Source organism: Penicillium odoratum (assembly GCF_028828045.1).
Source record: "Penicillium odoratum strain IBT 22623 chromosome Unknown utg000003l_segment0_segment0, whole genome shotgun sequence".
Taxonomy (NCBI): Eukaryota; Fungi; Ascomycota; class Eurotiomycetes; order Eurotiales; family Aspergillaceae; genus Penicillium; species Penicillium odoratum.
The window spans coordinates 2,086,373-2,108,592 of record NW_026643145.1 but is presented as its reverse complement, the minus strand read 5'-3'; the positions used below and the strand labels follow the sequence as shown (position 1 = coordinate 2,108,592).

The 22,220-nt window shown below is 47.0% G+C and overlaps 4 protein-coding genes across 4 annotated transcripts; 3 read left to right on the top strand and 1 right to left on the bottom strand.

Moving 5' to 3' along the window:
• Positions 1 to 224: 224 nt before the first annotated feature.
• On the top strand, positions 225 to 3,720 carry N7520_004041 (sporulation-specific 71 family protein; the record flags this gene model as incomplete). Its single annotated transcript, XM_057137976.1, has 2 exons — positions 225 to 311; positions 370 to 3,720. 2 exons carry the CDS (start codon positions 225 to 227, stop codon positions 3,718 to 3,720), a joined length of 3,438 nt encoding a protein of 1,145 aa, XP_056998441.1.
• Positions 3,721 to 4,215: 495 nt separating this feature from the next.
• Positions 4,216 to 4,933, top strand: N7520_004040 (uncharacterized protein; the record flags this gene model as incomplete). The annotated part of the gene is made up of 3 exons (XM_057137975.1): positions 4,216 to 4,226; positions 4,275 to 4,755; positions 4,814 to 4,933. The coding sequence occupies 3 exons, from the start codon at positions 4,216 to 4,218 to the stop codon at positions 4,931 to 4,933; spliced, it is 612 nt and encodes a 203-aa protein (XP_056998440.1).
• Positions 4,934 to 7,406: 2,473 nt separating this feature from the next.
• Positions 7,407 to 8,066, bottom strand: N7520_004039 (macro domain-containing protein; the record flags this gene model as incomplete). The annotated part of the gene is made up of 1 exon (XM_057137974.1): positions 7,407 to 8,066. The coding sequence occupies one exon, from the start codon at positions 8,064 to 8,066 to the stop codon at positions 7,407 to 7,409; it is 660 nt and encodes a 219-aa protein (XP_056998439.1).
• A 10,713-nt stretch (positions 8,067 to 18,779) lies between these two features.
• Positions 18,780 to 20,516, top strand: nsdD (GATA-type sexual development transcription factor NsdD; the record flags this gene model as incomplete). Its single annotated transcript, XM_057137973.1, has 4 exons — positions 18,780 to 18,811; positions 18,883 to 19,723; positions 19,858 to 20,178; positions 20,304 to 20,516. 4 exons carry the CDS (start codon positions 18,780 to 18,782, stop codon positions 20,514 to 20,516), a joined length of 1,407 nt encoding a protein of 468 aa, XP_056998438.1.
• Between the last annotated feature and the right edge of the window lie 1,704 nt (positions 20,517 to 22,220).

Below are 22,220 nucleotides of genomic sequence, written 5' to 3'. Positions count from 1 at the left end.
AACAGTGCAAACATCTGTTTACAATCACGTGAGATGATATCCATTTGTTGTGTTTGCTTTAATTTGACGTCATCGAATCATGTTGCATCAAGATCCAGATCCCTCAATCAACTCGACTCAGCTGATAGGTACCTGGTACGTGCTTTCTCTGCTGCATTAATCTGAGTGATTTATATGCGGGAAATTGCTCCATTGAACAGCCCCCTGGGTAAAATACCAGTGCCATGAGCGCTTCCCAGGCCGACACAGAACCGATCTATCATGAGCACTACAAGGGCTTGCTGGTTGGGTCCTACACGGACGAGAAGCTGGTAGGCTGGATGGGTGACTTCACTCTTGAAATCACAGACTGACAGGACCTATATTTAGCGACATGCCTCTGCCAAACATCTGCACATGACAAGTCGACGCTCCTTCATCGGGCCGATCCCTGCTGGATGGCTTCAGGGCCACCGAAAATCCTGGTACCGGTCACGACTTCGCATGAAGAACTATACATCGCAGACTCTTTCGTTCAAGGTGGATCCTGTCACATTTCACTATAGTCAACAAGATAGCGATCAGCTCCAGCCATCATCGCAGCCAATAGCGGAGGATCTTGCTCTTACGTTTACCATTACCAACGAGGGGACATCGGGAGAGGAGGAAGATATAACGACCGAACAAGAAGAATCTGAAGGGCCTCAGGGGGAACTTCGTACACTTTCTCATCCTACGACTGAATTTGAGGCGATAAACCAAACGGAGACGGAAGAAGAATCAGAGGCGACAAACCAAACAGAGACGGAGGAAGAATCAGGTTCAGAAACAGAAACGGAGAGGAATCACAATCAAGATGAATCAGAGGACGAAGATGATGAAAGCACGCCGCGTCAGAGTGTCCGGGCAAGTGCGATGGCACAAGAAAGTGTGTACAACGACGGGACCGCATCGTCCTCATTCGTGACAGCCAGGGAGGAAGTAAGCAGTAGTGCTGACTCAGGCTCCGAAACATCTACCATACATGGTAGCCCACGCTTGGCTTTTACCGATCAGAGGCCTCAATCGCAAAGGTCTCAGGATATGAGTGTTGGAAGGCCTAGCGATGGCAATGGTAGTCCACTGACATCCGCTACTTCTGGGGTTCCTAGTGAAGCCGACTCTACCACAAACCTGCTAAAGGGAAAGCAGAAAGCCCAAAGCATACCGGAAAGCAAGGCCCAAAGTATGCAGGAAAGCAAAGTGTCCGGCATATTCAAATCGAGGCTAGAACACCAAGAACCCCAAGATGAGTTCGACGCCGATCAAAATAGCCCAGGGCCAGAGGGACAGATTCAGGGACGCATTACGCGGAAGATGGCGAAATACAACTTGGATGACAATATCCTGAATAAACAGCAAAGACTTCGTAACAAGATAGCCAGGACAGGGAACACCATATCTGCGAATCGGCCACATCGACGAAAGTTGCAAGATGGAGAGATCATCAAGGCCGAGAGAATGTTGGTCCTGGTGGAAGAGTCGATCAAAGATAAGCTTCCTGAAGACTACTCTGAAAACCACAGCCTACGAATGGAAAATCGTACCGCAGATAAGTGGCGAGAGTTTCTTGTTGTATGCCGCAAGAGCTCAGCCGAGCATGCTCCATTTGTCCTTCAAATGTATCGCACTCGAGTGATCCCTGATGTGCAAAACCACAATGTCAAGACGCGGCCTTACTATGAGGTCCGTCTAAATCGCAAGAACACTCGAGTCAACCTTTACTCCGCACTCGATAAAACCATCGTCATCTGGCATCCCTGCAAGCGTGGCACGAAAATATACATCATTCGACCCAAGTCTTCTGCCCATGCTGCCGAATGGTACACATTTATTCGGCAGGTACTTGGGTGGCAACGACCTAACAAACTACCAATCAACGTTCCTGACCTTGGTGTGTCTTTGATCTTCAAGAACCCATTCCAGCAGCTGGAGGCTCGGCTGGGTTTAAGTCACGATGACAACAAACACGCTACAGTGGTCAGCCGATCTGCGAAAGAGGAGAAATTCGCCGCTGCTGCAATTATTCGGGGCTGTATAGAAATGCTCGAAGGTCGTCCCGAGTGGGCCGAGGTACTCAAGAGTTGGTCCAAGACCGAGAAGATGGGCCTTGCCTGGAAGCGATATGATCGTCTGGAGTGGGTGTATGGTGTAAACGAGGAAAATATGTATGGATCAATTGCCATGCAGTCATCCCATGAGCTCGAACTTCGACCACGCCATCACTATTCAACAGCCGTCAAGAAGCTGACAGATAAAAAAGAAGATGAGCCACCGCCAATTGAGGGATTTTTGATCCGTCTCACATCGCAAAAAGGCGTACATCAGAAACTGAACAAGATGTTCTACAAACGTCTCTACTTTTTCACCGAGGACCAGCATCTCTTGTTCTGTAAACCTGCCAAAGCTCTTCCTCCGGCGCCACCAAAACTTGCACCGTCAGGAGATTCGAGCATACCGTCTGCTCAAGAAATTTTAAGCCAAACACCACTGTTTTGGGATGTCGATCCTTACCCAATCCAGGGTGGTGAAGTTGAGTGGCTGTCCAGTGGAAACCCAGAATTTGTTCAACGGCACGACGAGGAAGCCTACGCACAGTGGCAGAGGAACGTACACAACATGAGCCACGCTGATGGATACATTGACTTATGCAAAGTGCGTGAAGTTCGCCGCATGCAATGGGGGAGCACTCCTGCCGATGCCAACCTTGAACCAGGACCAGATGTCGACTTCCAACCAGAAGGGAGCAATTTACGACAGGACGATGGCACTACCAAGCAATTTGATGATGAGCGAACATTTGAGATGACGCTCGAAAATGGGTTGGTAATTCGCCTACAAGCATATGACTCTGCCACTCGCGACGAATGGGTTAAAAGACTAGATGCATTGGTCAAATATTGGAGAGCACGCCATGCTGATGATGCCGCTGAATTGATCGCTGTGCGTCGGCGCAATCTCAAGCTTTTGGAGATCGACGAGGAGATGGAGTCAATCATAGGTCAATTTGCCCAAAAGTGGGAGGTGAAAAAGGCCGAGGCATCGCCACATCTGCATAATATGTGTGCACTGTCAGGTTGCCGGACAATCAAGGTATGTTGTGTGTTTGGCGGGTTCTTGATCAATACTGACCATGGGGAAATCCAGATGTCCGGTCAGCTCTACCGCAAACCTCGTCGCCACAAGACCTTCACCCGCTGCCACGTCTTGCTCTCCGATGGCAAGCTCCTCATTTTCCGAAGCAACCTACGCAAGTACAACGGTGTCCAAATCCCACATATCCACCAGGAACATGAAACAACCATCGACCTGCGAGACTGCTATATCTACTCGGGGCTGATCGCCGAGAACGACCTGCTGTACGCCAACCAGACGTTCGATAGTAATAACCCAGGTCTCCGTGCCCTACCGCGGGTCTATCCCGCCTCTGATTCTTTCACCAGCCGAGACGGAGACTCTGCCATCACATTTGTGATTTGGCAACCTACCCAGAAGAATCTTTTCCGTGCCCAGGAACACACTACCCAAGGTACTGCCAAGCGATCTTTACGGCACGTCTCGACACTTGGCAAACACGGCCGAACGATTGTATTCAAGGCTCGCAGTCGTGTTGAAAAGGATCGGTGGGTGATGAGTATCTCCTCCGAGATCGATCGACTGCAAGAGGAGAAGCCCGAAGACATACGCATCGTGTCTCAGTAATTATTAATAACTCGCTTTTCTATATTCTCACGAACACGCATAGCATTATGGATTTCATGTTATTGTTCTACATATTTTCATTTCGGGTATTTATGGCTATTTTTTCGTTGAAGCAGTATCCGAGCTACGATTCGCACAGAGAATCTAGGGGTTTTATCTTCATTCAAAAGTCCGTATAAGCAAGTAGACCGTCCAATCAAAGTTGACCTAACGAGTACCCGGTCTTTTCTTGGTTTCAGTTCTGGGCGGGAGTACCGGCACAGGGCGAAATGCTGAGCCATTTTTTTGTCTATATTTTGGTGCTGTGATGCTATTCATCGCCTAGGCCCGCTTTGTGGATAATTTTCACAAGGCGGACCATCTGCCCTTATCATTAAGCTTGTAAGTGGGGGCCTTACGCGTCAAGTAGCCGAGTTTGAGCTAGTCAAGAGCTTAGCCCAAACCCGACGATTGAAATATTCAAACTCCTCTTCACACATGTTCTGAAGTGTCGCCATGAGTCACAAGTAAGTTCGGCTTCCTTCCAATAAAGAATCTGTACTAACAACTTCCAGTGCCCTAAAGATCAGCATGGAAATTCTGCAGAGTCCCATAATCCTACTAAGCATCTCGCTTGCAAGTCTGGCTTTCCTGATGATCCATTCATTCCGCCAGCGCGTGATCCGCGCACTATACTACGCCAGTGCGCATCCCATCCGGACCCAAATAGCCGTGTTCTGTTTCACATTCCTAGTTACCATGCTCGCCATGTCTCTAGGCTGGAGACCTTCCGGCACCAATGTTGTGACATTCACCACAGACAACGGAACGGTGTACTCGACTGATGCCGGGGATTATAACCAGCTGTATAACCGGTTGGCCAAGTCTTTGGAAGAGAATCCTCACGCGGAGATAGAAGTTGAGTTGGTTTCGTTTGTGAGGCTGATTGATGGAGAAAAGAGGAATTTTATTCTTATTGAGGAGGGGAAGTACCAAGATGATCAGGGTAGGATCTGGACTCTGAGTGACCTCCAAGCTCATCCTCGAGAAGAATTGGTGAGTTGATTCAAATTTTTACTGTGGATGGCGAACTGGCGTGTCTGCATATGTATAGATAAATGTCTTCGGACTTTGCACCTCTGAAGATTATTTTGACGTCAAATTTGGGTACACTGTGCTGGAAATTGAATATGAGATGTGTTCGGTAATTCATACGCATTTGTGCCCAACATAGGCTGCCGGGCTGGGCACCTGTGCATTGCTGACTTGTCCCCACTTCTATCCTGAAAGCCAATCGAGTTTTAAATAGACAGCGGCTGGCCCTTTATTTAGTTCCAAATTCTACTTACAATGACGCTAACTTAGGATTGCTGAGCCGTGAGAATCTCACCAACAAAACTCTATTCCTATCTCTATATCCCAGATGCCTAGATCAGGCAACTGGCTGCTCTTAAGCCAATCAGGCCCAACCTAGACAATGGCTGGCCATTTTTAGTTTTAAATTCCTGGTTGGCAACTAGAAAAGTTGAATGCTGAGCCATGATCTTTGAGCCGCAATGATCAGCCTGGGAAGGTTTGCCAATCAAAGCATAGCCAAAATGCTACTGTGGGCCAAAATGCATTAATATCAATGCTAATGAGGCTCTACATAGACAGCGGGTAGCCTTTTCTTAGTTTCATATCTTACATTTCACGATGACGTCGAACAAGGCATTACTGAGTCATGATCTACGAATGTCACTCACACAGCCTTGCCCTCATTCATATAGATCATGCCCACCACTGCCCCGAGCCAATCAGGCCCAATCTAGACAGCGGCTAGCCATTTTTTAGTTCCAAAATTTAACCCCGATCTACAGTCAGATAATGCTGAGCCATGATGGAAATCTCACCAACGTAACTCTATCCAATCTATATCCCAGATGCCTAGACAAGGCAAACGACGGCACTTAGGCCAATAAGGTCCAACCTAGACAGTAGCAGGCCATTTCTAGTTTCAAATTCTTGGTTGGCATTTCGCCTGCTGAGCCATGATCCTTGAGCCGCACTGATACAGCTATGAAGGTTTGCCACCCACAGCCCAGCTGAACAAAGGCAGCCCCCACCATCCTCAAAACCAATGATGTCCAATACAGTCGAGACAGCGGGTAGCCATTTTCTGTTATCCCGGATGTGGTAGACAAAGTTTTGCAGAGCCATAATCTGTAAATCTCACCAACGCAAGCCTCATATTGATGCATGTGTAATAGATTTGGCACCCCACTGCTTTGAAAGCCAATCAGACTCACTATGGACAGGGGCTGGCCCCTTTTCACTTTCATATAACACCAAAACAGCCCCAGTTTCATCGCTGCTGAGCCATGATCTACGTGCCTCACCAACACAGCCTTCTCCATATTCATATCTGAGATCATGCCGTATGCAGTATTTGAGAGATACCAAGAACTCCATATAGATTTTCTTCTACTTTTATTATGACACTATTAATCACGATTGTTGCCTTAGTATTACGGTAGTACATTAGGCTACAAAAGTCCCGAGACAATTGAGTGCGCTGAGGTACGAGCGACAGCGAAACGAAAACGAGGCGATTTGCGAGGAAGACAATAATCTGGGATATTAGCACGAAACTCTTCGAACCCCAAAATACCCGACAACACCCGCTCCACCACTGCCCCGAGCCTATCAGGACCGCCCTAGTCAGTGGCTGGCCATTTTTTAGTTTCAATCATGCCCGGGTGAATGTTCTGCTGAGCCATGATGAGTCTCTCACCTATTTTTGGGTGCTGTGACGTAAAGCCTGTCCATAAGGCGATTCCGAATCAAGTCAGTCGGCGCCCTCTGAAGCCAATAAAATTAACTTGAGATAGCTGACAGCCTGTTTTGGTTATGGTTTCATTTGTAACATAGCATCGGCTCTACAAGCCTCAGCGAAAAGTCTCGAATTCTTGCTACACAAAGCTACGCCAAGTTCTATTGTAGGTAATGGACTTGATACTCTTTTTTTCGAATCAAAGGTGCTTACCTAGATCCTAGGTTTAGTCGTCAGGTGTAGATTTGATTCATCAGTGAGCTAATGGATTCATAGGGTAAATCAACTTGAAGTTCTATCGATTATAAGACTCAAATGAGGGATACGTTTCATAAATGCTATTAAGAGCACTAGAGGTACAGGATTCAGCGAGAATATAATAAAGGAAGTCATCGTGGCTCGTGTTCTATCGTGTTCTAGAACTTTTTTCAAAGGCTATGATCATCAGTCATCGCTACGTCAGTCGTAGACCAGGAAAATGTAAATTCATGACTCCCAGTTTTTGGAAAACGGGTTGTCCCGTAATTCGAGTACATACTGCAGAAACTACCTAGAGTATCTACCGGGCTATCTATCGAGGTAGCTAGAGCTGGAGTCCTTTAGCAAATCATAGTTGTAGGCTGTTGCTACTAGTAAGTACAAGACCAGAGGACATACGGGAATACAGTTATGAAGTTGGAGGAAATGGATTATTCCTTTTTAGTGTACATGTCACATATCGTCGTCGTCTCATAACGCTGCAAATCCAGATGGGCAAGAGAACAAGGAGGGTCAAGCAAAAGATCAATCATCGTTCTAATCTTCCGAACCCGCAAGATCATTATCGGTCGGAGGAAAGATATGGCTATGGGCGGTTAGCATCTTCCACTAAGCATTCACAAGAAACAAGAGAAACTCACGGAAGAACCTCATTGTAAATTCCAACATCCACATCCTGAAAAAGACAGAAAATCACCCTCTCGATTTTGTGAGCATCCTGAGAAGTCTCTAGAAATTTACGGACTTCATCTGCTGCCGCGATCGCAGCATCTCGATTGGGGTACCCGTAAATACCAGTGCTGATACACGAGAACGCAATACTCTTGATTCCCCTATCAACAGCAAGCTCAAGACAGCGACGGTAACAAGACCGGAGAAGCTCCTCAGGACGACGTGGATCCCTTCTGTACTCGATGCCATAAACCGGGCCGACCGTGTGCAGAACACGCTCACAGGGCAAGTCGTAGGCAAGGGTACATTTTGCATCACCTGTTTCACAACCGCCGAGTTTCTGACAGTCCTGTAGCAGCCGGGGACCGGCAACACGCTGGATCACGCCGTTCACGCCACTTCCACCTTCCAATGCGCGGTTTGCCGCGTTGACGATCGCGTCTACCTTTAGCTGGGTGATGTCGGTCTGCAGGCAAGATATCATATCATTCAGGGACTGTATGGGTTGTCTCGGGGTGGGTGTGGCGATGGTGGCGGATCCATCGGTGGGTTTGGAGAGGATGCCTCTCCTGTAGAGCTTTGATAGAGTGGGGATCTCAGCCACTGTTAACACGGTTCTCGCCATTTTGATAAAAAAGCGCTATGGGCCGATGAGGAGTGAGGTGGGGAGTTAACGGGTGCGGGGTGGGTAAGACGTTGGAGTTATCGATTATCGATAATCATTCCCCGCGCCTGGACGCGTCGAGCTCAGAGTCACGTGCAGTATTTGAAGCGAACAAAAAGGTAACGATTACTGCATCGAAGATGGAATTGATTGGGAGGCAATAATAAGTTGAATTATTTTCAAGTCAAACATTTTCTCAGATGTACTAAATATGAAGTCAAGATGAGCCACTTTGGGGGCCGGACAGGATCGGAATAAGCGGCAGAGCTATACAGAATACCTAGACACGCCTGGCCCGTTTTCATGACCAAGTTTCACCGGCTATGATATTGCGCAATTTGAAGGTGACAGATAAGATAAGAATTCAAGTGAACATAAATAATGGGGGAAAAAGCAAGGCCAAGTCAGGGGCCCGATGAAACAGCATCTAGACCTTCTTTTCTATAACTAACGACTCCTCCCAATTCTCCACCTGCAAAGCTAATCGACCATCGACCAGTCATAAAACCGCATATGACCCTGAGATCACTCCAGGCAAGACACAGTCAGACTAGACTGGAAGCTTAATGAAGAATCATACGACTTGTGCATTCCAGACCGACGCCCCGATCACTCAATCGGACGTTTCCCCACGACAAGCATAGCCTGAACTGAGATGTCATATTGCGAAAGGACTCGATCGCATGAAACTTAGAACGGTAAGCTGCATTGCATATGCACTCTGCACGCGACGGAAAGGGGACACGCTTGGACTGGTTCTTGCCATTCCACCAACCATTTCCCCAGTCGATCCCCTCGTCAATCGTGATCCATCCAATAAGCCAAAAGTACCGAGGCGTCTCCGGCCAGCCCCCTTCCCCTCAGCCGGATCTTTTCAGCTAGGGTCGGGATTTGCTGATTCCCCTCCTTCAGATCCCGGTTGGCAATGGGTAGCGGCGGATTGATGGAATAGTCTGGATGATTTGGCCACGGGCTAGGCGCCTTGGTGACACATGAATCTAAGACAAGTTTGGGGAATGACAGATCGCCACAGAGTCATCTGGAGTCTTCATCCCCCCCCAAAGAAAGAGAAATCAGGATATTCAAGGACTGGAGATCGAGGGTAAGGAAAAATTAGCGCTCAGGGATGCAAGCCAAACCCGAGGATCGCGCTAGGATTCTGCCACATTGTTGGGACTTGAAAAGAAGGTACTTTTTTCCTCTCTTTTCTTTTGTTTTTGTTTTTACACTAAGAACAGATCAGCATCAGCTAACTAGTGTCTCTATAACGGTGGTATGAAGCATACGAAAACAAGCGTCGGCTATCCAGCCCATTCTCGTGAACTTGCAAATTACCCACCCATTAAAATCAATCTCCACTGGGGAAGACCATGAACAATTGTGGGAACCTCGGTGATCAAATATCGGGGATTAAAACCAGAATAGGACTGCGAGAAGAATGGGTTTTCCGCGTGGTTAACAGTGGAGCCCGTAACTGCCCCTTCTTCCCTGGCCCCTTAGGGCCCGGTGGAGAATCCAAAAAAAAAACGGTGACCGGGACTGAAAGTAGCCGTTTTCCTGCCAGAGATTCGACGTTCCGAAGGCCCCGTGGATCTGCGGGGCCCAGCCCATGTGTTTATCCGGAGCCAATAGTCGCAGATGGTTGTTTTGATTGAAGATTGCCGATCCTTCGGCTGTTGCTGTAGTCGATCGCACGGATCTATTTCATTTCAATTAGTAGCTCGTATGAGGACACCATTTCCTTTTCAAGAGGAAGGGGTTGAAGAAATGTGAACCTTCGACTCCATCGTTTGCGGTCTGAACACATTCATTTCCCACTTATTCCAAGATCTTCGTTATTATTCCCATCTGAGGTTCTTGTGGAGTCAACCCGAATCTCTGGGTGGACGGATAACAAGGAGTGGGTACGAACGAGCTTTCTGGTGGTTGATCATTGGCTGAACGCTTAGCACAGTACAATCAATAAATCGTATAGAGGGTGTAAAGTGCAAGGCAGTACCTACCTGTATCTGTACCTGTGCCTATAAGCTGATATCTGGACTGCAAATGGCTTGAATGGATTCCAAATTCCAAACCAAAAAACCTATGGAGTGCTCGTTGTGGATTAGCTCCAGCTGTCACACAAACTCAATTTTCTGCGGGCGGTCTGGAACTGACTAATGCATCCCTGGCAGCTGTCAAGACCTGCATATCCTATCTGAGGATCTACCTCTATCATGACTTTGCCTTATGGATTTGAAATACATCCCTGGCAAGCGTTCCAAGGAAAGAGAATTGAAATTGAGACTCATGCATTACGCTCTTTTCGGCACTTCGCACTATATGCCATGCGTGGACTGTCTCACTGATGAGCACCGGGCATACAACCTCAATCCGGATACCCCTAGAGATCCCACTTTTAAGGGGAATGAGCCCCGATAGTCTTGCAAATAACAAACAACAAACCTTCAGCTATGACATATGACCTAGACATGGCCGATCGGACAAACGCCAGAACTCAACTCAACCGCTGGTCTCGATGCATCATGCCGCATACATGCAGAACCTGCAGATATGACAGCCCGGGGGTAATGACACGCCTACGAACCAGCCCACTCAAGCGCAACGGGGAGGTTCCGATGCATAAGCCTTGCGTGGCTGTTTGAAGTTGGATTCGGCATTTTCTTTGTTATGACTCGGCCGAAGCGCAGCCAAAAAAGCATAAAGTAACGATCTCGAGACAAAAGTCGGAGAAATACCACCTGTCATAGTTAGATGGAGGGCCTGCAGATGGACAGATCGAGCTCTAATCATTTGACAGATATGCGTTCCCCTGGATTTGGACCTGCCGGAGTGAGAGCTCCAATCCCGGGAGAGTAGAAGCGCCGTTGCAGGGCTCGTGCGAGGATGATCAACGGTCGCCACAGGTGCATTTCTCCTCAATTGATTTGCTTGCAGTAACACTGGATCAATGGGAAATTCCCGCACTTGGTCTAACATATCCTGTCATTTCTATTTCCATTTTAATCTATTTTGGTTTTCTTTCCCATCCCCCTCGGGGGTGGCTTTCCATTTTACAGGTCAGGGTCAAAACGGTCAAAACTTGAATCATGACGGGAGCAAGCTAGACCTAAAGTTAGTCAGTTCCTGGAAGATGACGTGCACCCTGAGAGTGATCGCTTTCATCGCCACCGCTATGCAGGAGAACCCACTGACCCCATCACAGACACGGGATATCTCGAGCAAAACGGGCACTAGTAGCGATGATGAAATACCGTGGATTTCCATACCGAACAAGCCAATAATAAATAATAATAAATAGTCGTTACGGTCTGACGAATAGAGTGGACCGTATTCAATTTATTTTTGTTTTGATTTGGTTTGCTCTGATGTTGATATTCTGGAAGGACGGCACATAGAAACCTGGAGCAAATAGTCGCATCCACTTCGTCTCCACTGAGGCGGATCTCAACCAGAAGATTTCTGCTCACCTCGTTGTTAGTCATTAAATAATCTCCCCTCGGTTCTTGGCTCTTATCTCCTTCCTGTATCGATCTGGTAGTTAGCATTAGCGTTGGAGTAAATTAAATGAACTTAAGCTTTACTCGGTACGGAGTAATGAGGACATGTACGTACCAGACCTCTTTCAGGAAAGTGAATATCGAAATACTTGGGAGAAATAATAATTATGCCCCCAAAGATGATTTTCTGGAGCTCAATGTCTTTGTTTACCTGCGGAGCCCAGTGGGAATTCTCCGGTAGCTCGGGATTTGCAGAGGAACGGCGTACCAGTCTGCAGGATAAGTGGGTCAAAAAAACGGAGACTCCTCTTTACACCGTAGGGACCCATTAACGCAAGATTGGCGTGGAGCAAAACAAAGAGAAAAAAAAAAAAAAAAGATTAGAGGCTGGGAATCTCGGCAGCGAGGCCAATCTTGCCCATCCCGCATGTTATGTTCGTATCGCATCCACTCAATTTAACTCGCAATTTAACACTTTGGTTAGCTCCGAAGCTATGTCTCCACCCCAAGAAACTTTTCACGGAGACAAAAGAAAGACAAAAGGTTCTCACATCTCTCCAGATGTCCACGATCGAGGCGGTCTATCGGGTGGGTCTGGGAACGGTCCGGCTTGGTATTTGGCCCGTTTAATTTGCGCCCCCTTTCGTTGCTAACGGGATTTTCCCCTAAAAACCGCTTTTCCATTCTGTCGGGAGTACGTACACATGACTCGAATACTCAGTATCGGAGATGCTTCTATTCGTGAGATTCCCCGATCATATTGCAATCACTATTACGCCGAAGCAGCCTGGAGGAGAAACTTTTTCGTCCCGTGTGTGCTAGGACTCTAGACTGGAACGTGCAGAAGATGTCCAGTGGATCACAAAGCGCAGTGGCTCAGTGCACCCCAGAAAACGAAGTCAAATTCAAAGTCAAACGGTGCGAATGTTATGAAAGCCCCGGGGGTGCCGATAATTGTAATGCCCAGATATACATACTCAGTAGTTCGCATAAAACCCGTCATCATTAAGTCATATCCGTGCACCCTGGCTCGAGGGCTTTCACGTGTAAATAACTGTCTGCCGGTAATTAGATCATGGATCATAGTCCCAACCGATAGGGTAAGCTACTTAGATTAAAATATATGTACAGCCGAACCGTTAGCAATAGTTTCCACTTAGCCGAGCTAGTCAAGACAAAAGAAACCAATTAAAAAAAATAATCAATAATCGAAAATCAATCGGAATCCCCATCATGCCCACCAGATCTGACAAAAGAATATCAATTTGGCCCCGATCAGTTGTTCACCCTATGACAACCCTGGAACTTTGGGAACACTGGTCGGGATCGAGTCATAATTTAATATAGTATCGGGGTCTACTACTACGTATACATAGCTTCAAATGAATACCGTTGTAGATTATTGATTAACGGTCCTTAACTGACAGTGAAGTTATCGCATATAGCGGGGCGATATTATCCAAACATTAACATGAATATATTCAAATTTAATTTCCTCCCCGGTTCCGGCGAAATGCATTAACACCCCTGGTCTAATTCACCCGATCCTGACCTGACAGGCGGCAAGATGCCGTACATAGCTGCAGCATGCAGATTCCTGGCTGATTTTTGAGGGGTCCGAGCATGGATTGGATTAGGTTCCCAGACCATTCAACTTGGAATTAACACGTAAACGAAAATACATTAGGAGTACATTAGCTTCGAATTTTAGTAATCGATAGTCTCGGGTTATTTTAACAAAAGGCCTATCTATACCTGTCATCGGACGCTACGGAGTAAACCAGAACAGAACAGTTCAGATCGGACAGATTACCTGATGAATGTCCCCACGTCTCGGAGACTTTAAGCCCATTTATTTTTCCCCCTTACCCCTTTTATCCACGCCACACTTGAATGGGGTGCGTGCGGCCGTTAGAAGGTAGGATGGGTTTTTTTTCTTCTATTGTTTACCAGGGAGTATTGTATGGAAGGAATTCCTAAGATCCCTGACATTTGTGGCGTCACGGAACGGTCCTCACACGGAGGTTTAACTGAGTAGGGGCGTGAACCGTGCTATCGTTCTGGGTAAGTTAAGTGGGGTTTCGTGTTATTGTTTGTTTTTCAATTTTCCCCCTTTTTCTTACCAAAACTGAAGAACTAATCAAGGCACTAATCAGCAATTTCTTTTTCTCCGGTAGATTAGTTCCTAAATTAGAAGGGCCTGCAGTATCAATCGTGATGTAATCCGTACACGAAGCTCAAGCTTGAAGATCTGCGGTAAACTAAACGGTTGGAACTAAATCCTGCGTGGCTGAAATGCAGCTTAGTGGAATAATAGTCGATCCAGTAGAACGGTCCAGTGGAACTGGAAAGGTGTAATATTGATTATGGATTTAGTTTCTGCAGTCATCTTCCAAGCGCATTACGGCGTAGTTCATTCACGTCTCAAATTTTCGCTAAGTACATACAAGTATGTACTCCATACGCTGTACACCGTACAAAGCACGCAGACGCAGACGCAGACGTAGCGACTCAACTAGTCCACATGCTACGGAGTATGGCAGGTTGGAATGGAGCATTCCACGGTGATCGACCGTCAGTCGGAGGATATCCGCGCGTTTCTTCCAGATCAGGTAATTGAGTAGGAAAATGGAAATTATGGAGCGAACGGTGTGGGCTAAAGAATCAAATCCCGGTACCAAGACCAAAATTGGGATCGGATCTTGGATCTTACCATCTTTAGTAAAAGCGTTGTCGCTCGTTTCTTTTACGGTTAGGATTATCTGATCATCCTGTGAGAGATCGGACAAAGGTTCCACAGGGAAAAGGGAAAAGAAAGGAGAATATTCGAAACGCTTTACGCTTTGTAAGGGTCGAGTCATCAGGCGGAGACCAGCGGGACCACAAACGGTCCCTAACGGTCTCTCCATCGTCGATCATTTTGACCTCCACATATCCCCTTTGTGAAAATTACAAGAAAAACCCCCTGTAACTAGATCATTTTGGGGTGTTGAAATGGATTGGGAGCAGGAGTACGAGCAGGTTTTTGGTCATTCTCGTTATTCTTGGAATGTTCATGTGGATCGGAGTCTGGTGCTATTGGTAAATCAGGTGAATCTCCTGCACGGCGGATTTGATGTTCACACTTTCACATATTTTAGTCTCCACAAGTGGTTCTTTTCCGTGCCGAGGCGGGTAGTACGTGACACTATTCAGGTGACCAAGATTTCGTAAAGCATCTTCAATGGCTCCATATAGAAACAGGTTCCGCTTTGGATGTGTTGTCAGTGGGGGAATACTGCACGCTTGTCGGTCTAATCCCGCCAAGAAACGCTCGAGAATGGAGTCATGCACCGGTTGCTGTTTGGATGCACGGTTGCCAGAAGGCAACTGCGCTCGATCTGTTCAAAGCGGCTCTTTCGGTTCCATTTTAGGTCCATCCCAGATTTCTCTTTCTGTTTCCCTTGATCCCCACGTCTAATTAGTCCAATCAACCAAGCTTCATTCCGTAATCTGATCTCGTACAACTCTGCTGTACTTTACTGCAGCGGATTTCCGACCGGGCCACCGGGGCACGATTGTGGCGGTTCGGATCGAAACGCCCTAAAGGCAGCGTCATTCCAGCGGGGAAATTCGGGACTTGAGGGGAGGTCCAGCTTTGTTTGGTTTTGATTTCTCTTTTCAGACTTGCTTTTCCATTCATCTAGAGTCCGTGCTGGTCCTAAGCAAAACAATAGTCTCTCCGGATCCAGATCCAGTCCTGGCAGGGGAGGCAAGGCTCGGATTTCGGAAGCAGATCGAGTAACGAGTTTGTGCGAAACGGTGGGGACACTCGAATGGTTTTGGGGTGCATCAGAGTTTGGAAAGGTAGGCGAAGTGACCTACCGTGCATGACACTAAATCTCAAGGTGGAACACATAGCATGGCTGAAATGGTGCGATCCGGGTGGTGGTCTCGGTTGCATGATGCAGCGACTACTGTGTAGATCGATTCCTCGCATAGATCTCAGTCCCGTTGACAATTCTTTGTCTGCCGAGGGGCAGGTGATCGAGGTGTGACCCGGACGCACAGGGCTATGTGTGATCCTCGGGGACCAGATCGATTTCTTATGCACAACCTGCAGGATCAGGTTGCATTTTGGTTCCTCAGACGATTGCAGGATGCATATTTCCCCCCCTCACTATTTCTATATTGGTCTGCTGTCCGTGGGACCGCAAAGTTTCTGCTCTCTGCACTGACTGGGGACCGGGGTGGTGTGAGCGCCCAGTAAGGAGAGGGGGGGAAACGAGCAAGTAGCCAAGGCCCTTGACCAGATCAACAGGATGCATAAGAAGTTCCGAAGATCTTGCTACGATTGCCTTTAGCGCTGGGCCACATTGAAGACGCTCAGTGGACGTTTAGACCCTGTGGCCTAGGGCCGACCGTTGAGCTAAGGACCCGTTATGGGTCCCGCTGTCTGTGCGCCAACCGACCTGACATGAGGAAGCCTACCGAGAGAAGGCTGGGGAAGGTACCGTGGACTTGGAACGGAGGCCTCAATTGAAGCTATCAAATTCTTGATCATGGTCGGAGGTTTTGGGTCGGAGAAATGATAGAATGATAAAAACGGATATGACATAACAACGGTCAGAAGCGGGTCAGGGGCCAAAGCATCATAAGGTTTCCAGGTTTCCAACTGGGGGCAAAACAAACCGATGAGGTTCCGTAAACCTTGAGAATGTACAGAGTACTGAATATGAAATCTTTTGAACATTTCTCGATAAGCTTTTGAAAGGACTTGCCACGGGGGAATCTTAGATTGCAGGAATTCTTCCGTTAACGCATGGAACTCGGGAAAAGCAACCGGCCAGTCACAGGCAAGAATTTACATTTCCCATCGTGCGATGAATTTGAACTCTTACGTCACCCTGAATGTGTACACCTGAGGCTAGTTACTTAGAGTCACAGTGATGGAACGATCTCACCAATAACGTCCCGAGTGGTCCGATCTCGATCCCGAAGCTTAAGTATTGCACACAACGTGTGGGTGACTTCTTGTCGGAGTCAATACTGAAGTAGGAAGAAACGCCGAGTGGATGATTCATGTTCTCAAGTTCAGCCAACCGGTACTTTTCTCCCATTTTTTAATTTTTGCCATGTTTTACCAAATCATATATGATTAATCTCATTGGACATCAAGTTCAAGTCATGTCAAGATCCATTTCGATCCTTAGGCGGCAGTGCCCGAGATCGAGCAAGGGAGAGTGCGTTAGACCATGGAACGTTGCTTTTTATTTGTTTTGTTTTCCAGATCAGATTAACCCGGTGTGACATGAGATCTGAGAGCGACACAGACATTTCCTTTGGTCAACGGGTTACTACCCTGCATGGTTATGATCGATGCGATGTTTATCCCATGTTGAGTCTCTCTTTCCTCATTTTCCTACATCATGTCTATTATCATTTGCAAATGTTTTGTTTTTGATCAAAGTGACATCATAGGATGATCTTCATGATTAAGAAGTACCTTAGAAGGTCTGAACACCCCCCTATGATGATGTATCTCCCGCTGACAAGTCGTAAGAGCCGAACCCTGCCACATCGGAGATCCCCATGTGAGACACGTTACCTTGTACAAAGTATAGGTAAACCAGGTATATCATATGTCATGAGCTATAATAGGAAGGTGAAAGTCTGCGCGGTTGAGTATATTGTCTTCCAAAACTTCTTCAAAATTGTCCTAGATAAATGATCATTGTTATATATTCTAACAGGTGGAAGTAGTTCGAAGCCAGATTGGAGTCGCAATTTCAATCATCATAACACGCGCCAAACCCGGGGTGACCTCGATGGGAGGAGGGTAGTACCCGTACCCATGTGTTCCTGAGTCAGGTTGTACTAGGCATGTTAAACTGCAGGAGTTATTTTTGTTCAAATGTTTGGAGAACCCTGCAAAGATCTACGAAGAGGAGAGTTGGGAAGGAGTTATTCCAGAGGATCCAGCTTACCAAAATGAATCATGGTAAGATTCCTATTCAGGAGAATTAACAGGAACATCCGCTTCAATGATAGCTAATTAACTCACTTCTCTTCTCTTTCCCCTGGGACTCCACTAAATGATATCCGTGTAAATGTGACTAGCAGTGATAGGTATGATCCCACAGTCCACTCCACATGCGAAGATCCGCAGTTCGCGTATGGTAATCTAATACCGGTCATAACGATCTGGCAGTAATCTATATAATTCCCCCCCTAAACTAGGTTATTTTCCCTTTTTAAATCCAAATTGTATACCGATCCCCATCTCGATCCACTCTGATTCCTCCGATGGAAAATTATTATAACCACTTTAATTCCTTTACCAGAATTGGATTTTTCTCCGTATTTCACAAAGGATTTTTTTTATTTTTAAAATAAAATCATTAATCATTTATATTCCATAGTCCAATCTACAAGCCTCGATCCTCCCCCCTCTCTGGTATTTGATACCCACTTGCCATTCACCCATTAGTTCCTCCTAGTTCTTCTGCGTTTTTAACTCTTAAACTCTTATATCGATCGCTGGATCGAAATCTTACTTTTGTTTAACTTCCCTTTCCCTTCCCATTCCACCTCGTGCCCATATTTGGATTAACATTCCCCCTCTCCCCCCGATTCTCTCCTCCCTTTTCTTTTTTGCTCCCCACGCGACGCAATTTTGACCCATCATCTATCCCTTGCATTGAAATACACTCTTTCCCCCTCCCCTCCAAGATCGATCTTGTTTTTGAACCTTTTTTTGGGTTTTCCTTGGTACTGTCTCCTTTGGGGTAAATACTACCTTCCCCCGGGAACCAGATAAGACCCAAATACTGCCCATACTTCCCGATCGCATCGGACTTAATTCGCAACTTACGCCACCCACTCCCCCCATCCATCTTGGTTCCATACTCCGATCTTGCCGGATCCAAAATCGCTTAGACGAACTGGTGGTTCCTGGACCCTTCCGTCGCAAGAGAAAAATCAATACGTCCGAGAATTCGAATCATTCGGCCGTATCACGATCTATTTATTTCCTCCAAATCCTCGATCTCGGTACGATATATTCGGAACATCCAAGATTAAATCATCGAAACTTCAACCCGCCACCAAAATAACAGCCGACTGTTGATGAGGTCAGGAATCCACGCGTGATCCTTTTTCTACCCTCTCCCCTTCCTCCCCTCCACTAAGCGTGATGGGGTCTTTGGAAGCCGCACCTAGGCACAGGTTGGTTTGGCTTCTCGTGTGATCAGTTTCGGTCTGAAACTCAATGCTGACGGGCTTTTTGTTTTTCATAGAGACCCTTTACCTGCCATCGGTTTCCTAGGCAAGGACGGTTCGGGTTATCCCCACTCAAGCGTCGCTTCTCCCACCTCTCTACTCAGTCCTAACAACATGTACGCCGGTCAACCGTTACCCTACTCCTACGCGCCACCGAACACCAATGCGCCCCAACCTGGATACATCTCTCCACCAGAGTCGCGTCGAGTGATCGAAGATGAGAAGGACAAGGGTTCGAGACAGTCGCTGCCTTCAATTCACGAAGCGTTGGGCAAGGACAATCATCTTCCATACCCTGCACCAACCTCCGCACCACCTCCACAATCCGGTCACGCACCACCACCTTCACATCTCATCGGCCGATCAGGAGAGGGCCCGCCCGGCCCTCCTAACCCATTCTCTAATGGCCCCGCCACCGGGTCCTTGATGCGAGAATCCGGTTACCCTCACCAGATTCAGCCTGAAGCGTCGAGGAATAGCCTTGGCTCCATCACCACACAAGAGTCGAGAAATGCGTCGCTACATTCCTTGAGCACGGGCAAGTCTCCGACTCAAAGTGCCAAAACCGGTATCACTTCGGTCTCAGGGTCACAAAATTCCACCTACGACTACAGCGCGCCGCCATCTGCTGGCAGCGTGGCTTCCCCCAATGGCTACGGCCACTTCCCTCCCAACTATTCTTTCCCGCCGAGTGGCCCGTCATACCCTCCTACATCCTACGACAATCGCGCATATATGGGTGCGCCCCGAGTGGAAGAAGTCAAAGGCGGCTTTGTGGGCCGACCAGTTCCTCCACCACATAGTGACTCGGTGAAGCGACATCTAGATGTATTTGACGTGGAGACGTCTCTAAATGAGGTATGGATTTTCTGCTTTTCATTTCACCGTTCTATTTTTTTTTCTCTAGGTGGGGGATAGGGAGATTGCCCTGCCGATCCACCTGACGTGACTTGGAACCAAACTTAGGCTAACGACTTGCCTTATTGGAACAGATCGTCGAAATGAGCACACGAACATTGGAGTTTTCACGGCACTATGCAGCACGAGCTCATCAAACACAACGGTCTGGACCGGTTATGGGCTCGCTTCCCTCGTTGAATGAAGTGGAGGACATTCTCCACATGCAGCGTCGGAACCAAGATGCCTTGATTCGGATACGAACGGCCGTTGTAAACCAGGAACAGGCGCTAGCGGAGATGGCCCAGCGCAAGGCTTACAAGCCCGAAGACGAACACATGGCTGGGGCCATGTACCAGGAGGATTTCAAGGGCGTGGGTGGGTTCGCTGGGGCGGACTCGAAAAAACGGCGCGGAGTAAGTACAAATTTCCCCCTGGTCTTTCATTTTACCCGTTTATCCCCTGTCAGTGCGGTTGTCATCTGTGCCCCGGGTCCCCACTTTTGAATGACATGGCTAATCATAATCTCTCTTTTTGACAGAAAGCGGCCCCTCCTGGTCGTTGCCACAGCTGTAACCGAGCCGAAACACCAGAATGGCGTCGGGGTCCAGATGGTGCCCGAACGCTGTGTAACGCGTGTGGCCTGCACTACGCCAAGTTGACTCGCAAAATGGGCGCCAACAAGGCGGCAACCCTGGGATCGAACTTGAAGCCCAAGTCGGTTCTTGACTCCGCCTCACCAACCAGTCATTAAGCTTCTTTTCTCTTCTGTGTGGCGTTGGAAAAAGGCGGGAAATAGAATTGGGAGGCAAAAAGGAGTTCCGGCTATTATCTTTTTTTTCCCCATTATTCCTTTTTTTTTCATTTCCTTTATTCCCTGGATTTTCAATTTTCATATGCGTGTCCCTTTGCTTCTTTCCCTGGTTTTGAAAATTTTTTTTTCGGGGAACAGCTATCAAGCTCATTGCTTTTCCCTCCCCATCATGGTTTGATTTGTGGACCTTCCTAATTGGTCTTATATAATACCCTCGCAGCGTTGGAAAGCCCAAAGCATAGATTACCCTTTACCCTCTTTGGATATTGGATTCAAGACTTGTTTTTGTTTATGTGTGCGTTTGTGGTTTTTATACCCTGCATTTTCGTGTGTCTCTTGAGCTCTATTAACTTTGCTGTCTGAGTATGTCCTGATGTGTGTACGATCTTGGTTCCAGCATCTACGGCCTTGAACGTTTTGCTTTTTTATCTATGCTTCGGACTAGTGATGTGACGGTTTTCTGTTGCGGGTGGCAATTTGATCTACATGACATGACTTCATTTATCTATGTACTTTTTTTTCCAGAACATAAAAACGCGAATATTTTGATGATCGGATCATTCTCGCCTCATAGGACTCGGCCGGGCCGATGAAGTCACAAGATTCGAACCCCGAGATGTTTCGTTTGGTTGAACCATAGATTTATCATTTAAGGGTCCAATCCCCATGTGTTTTCGCGAAAGACATACTTTTCGAGTAAACATGCCAAGGATGGTAATTCAATTCGCCTCTGCGATTTATTATTTTCAATTCTTCCTATCCAAAGCCACATTCCATAGTCGCAGACTTTGTGAAAGTTCATCCATGGATCTGGTTTGCGGTGAGAAGTATAAAGGGATGGTTACCGTTGTACTGGGATTAAGATTGGGATAGAGATCCCCGATCCACCAGCCAAAAGCAAAAGCAAAAGCAAACTGAAAAAACACACCGCGAAACCCGATCTATGACAGGACTCACCAGTATTTTTAATATGTACAGTTATATCAAAACTTCTATTTACATTTACATAGCATCAGAGACGCGCGATTAGATCAGATCAACATTGCATGAGAGCGAGACCGAGGAATCCGACTCCTTCCTTCACCCCACATTTAACATAATACAGCGACACCGACAGAGAGGAACACCAGAGACATAATTTGAAATTTGAATGAAATCTGAAAATCTGAAATCTGAAATTGAAACTCAAATATCAAATTTTATTTCAAAGGCATACTGCGTACACGGAGTTCCGAACGGATCCAACCCCGGAAATGCCTCGAATCGCCCCCCGCTAAGGATTTGTCACGGATGACAGGCCAGCCCCTGTTCGGAGACGGGTAGATCGTCAGCCCGATCTTTGACATGCATAACACTGTATAAAGTAATACGATAAAATGAGACAGAACGGTTGAATGAGAGATTTACCTGCTCCTTACGGAGTACTCCGTACAAATCCATGCAATACTAGGTAGTTCGCATAGATCGAGAAAGAACGGTGTAGTCCCAATCGCTCGGGCCAAGACGCTAGCAGGGATTGGTATCGATCGAGATGCCAGATCCATGAAGTATTTCAAATCTTTTATGGGGCTTGCATATGATTGGTTATCATCATGATATTTTTTTTCTGTTTTGTTTTGTTCGTACATACTGTAGATCGATCTG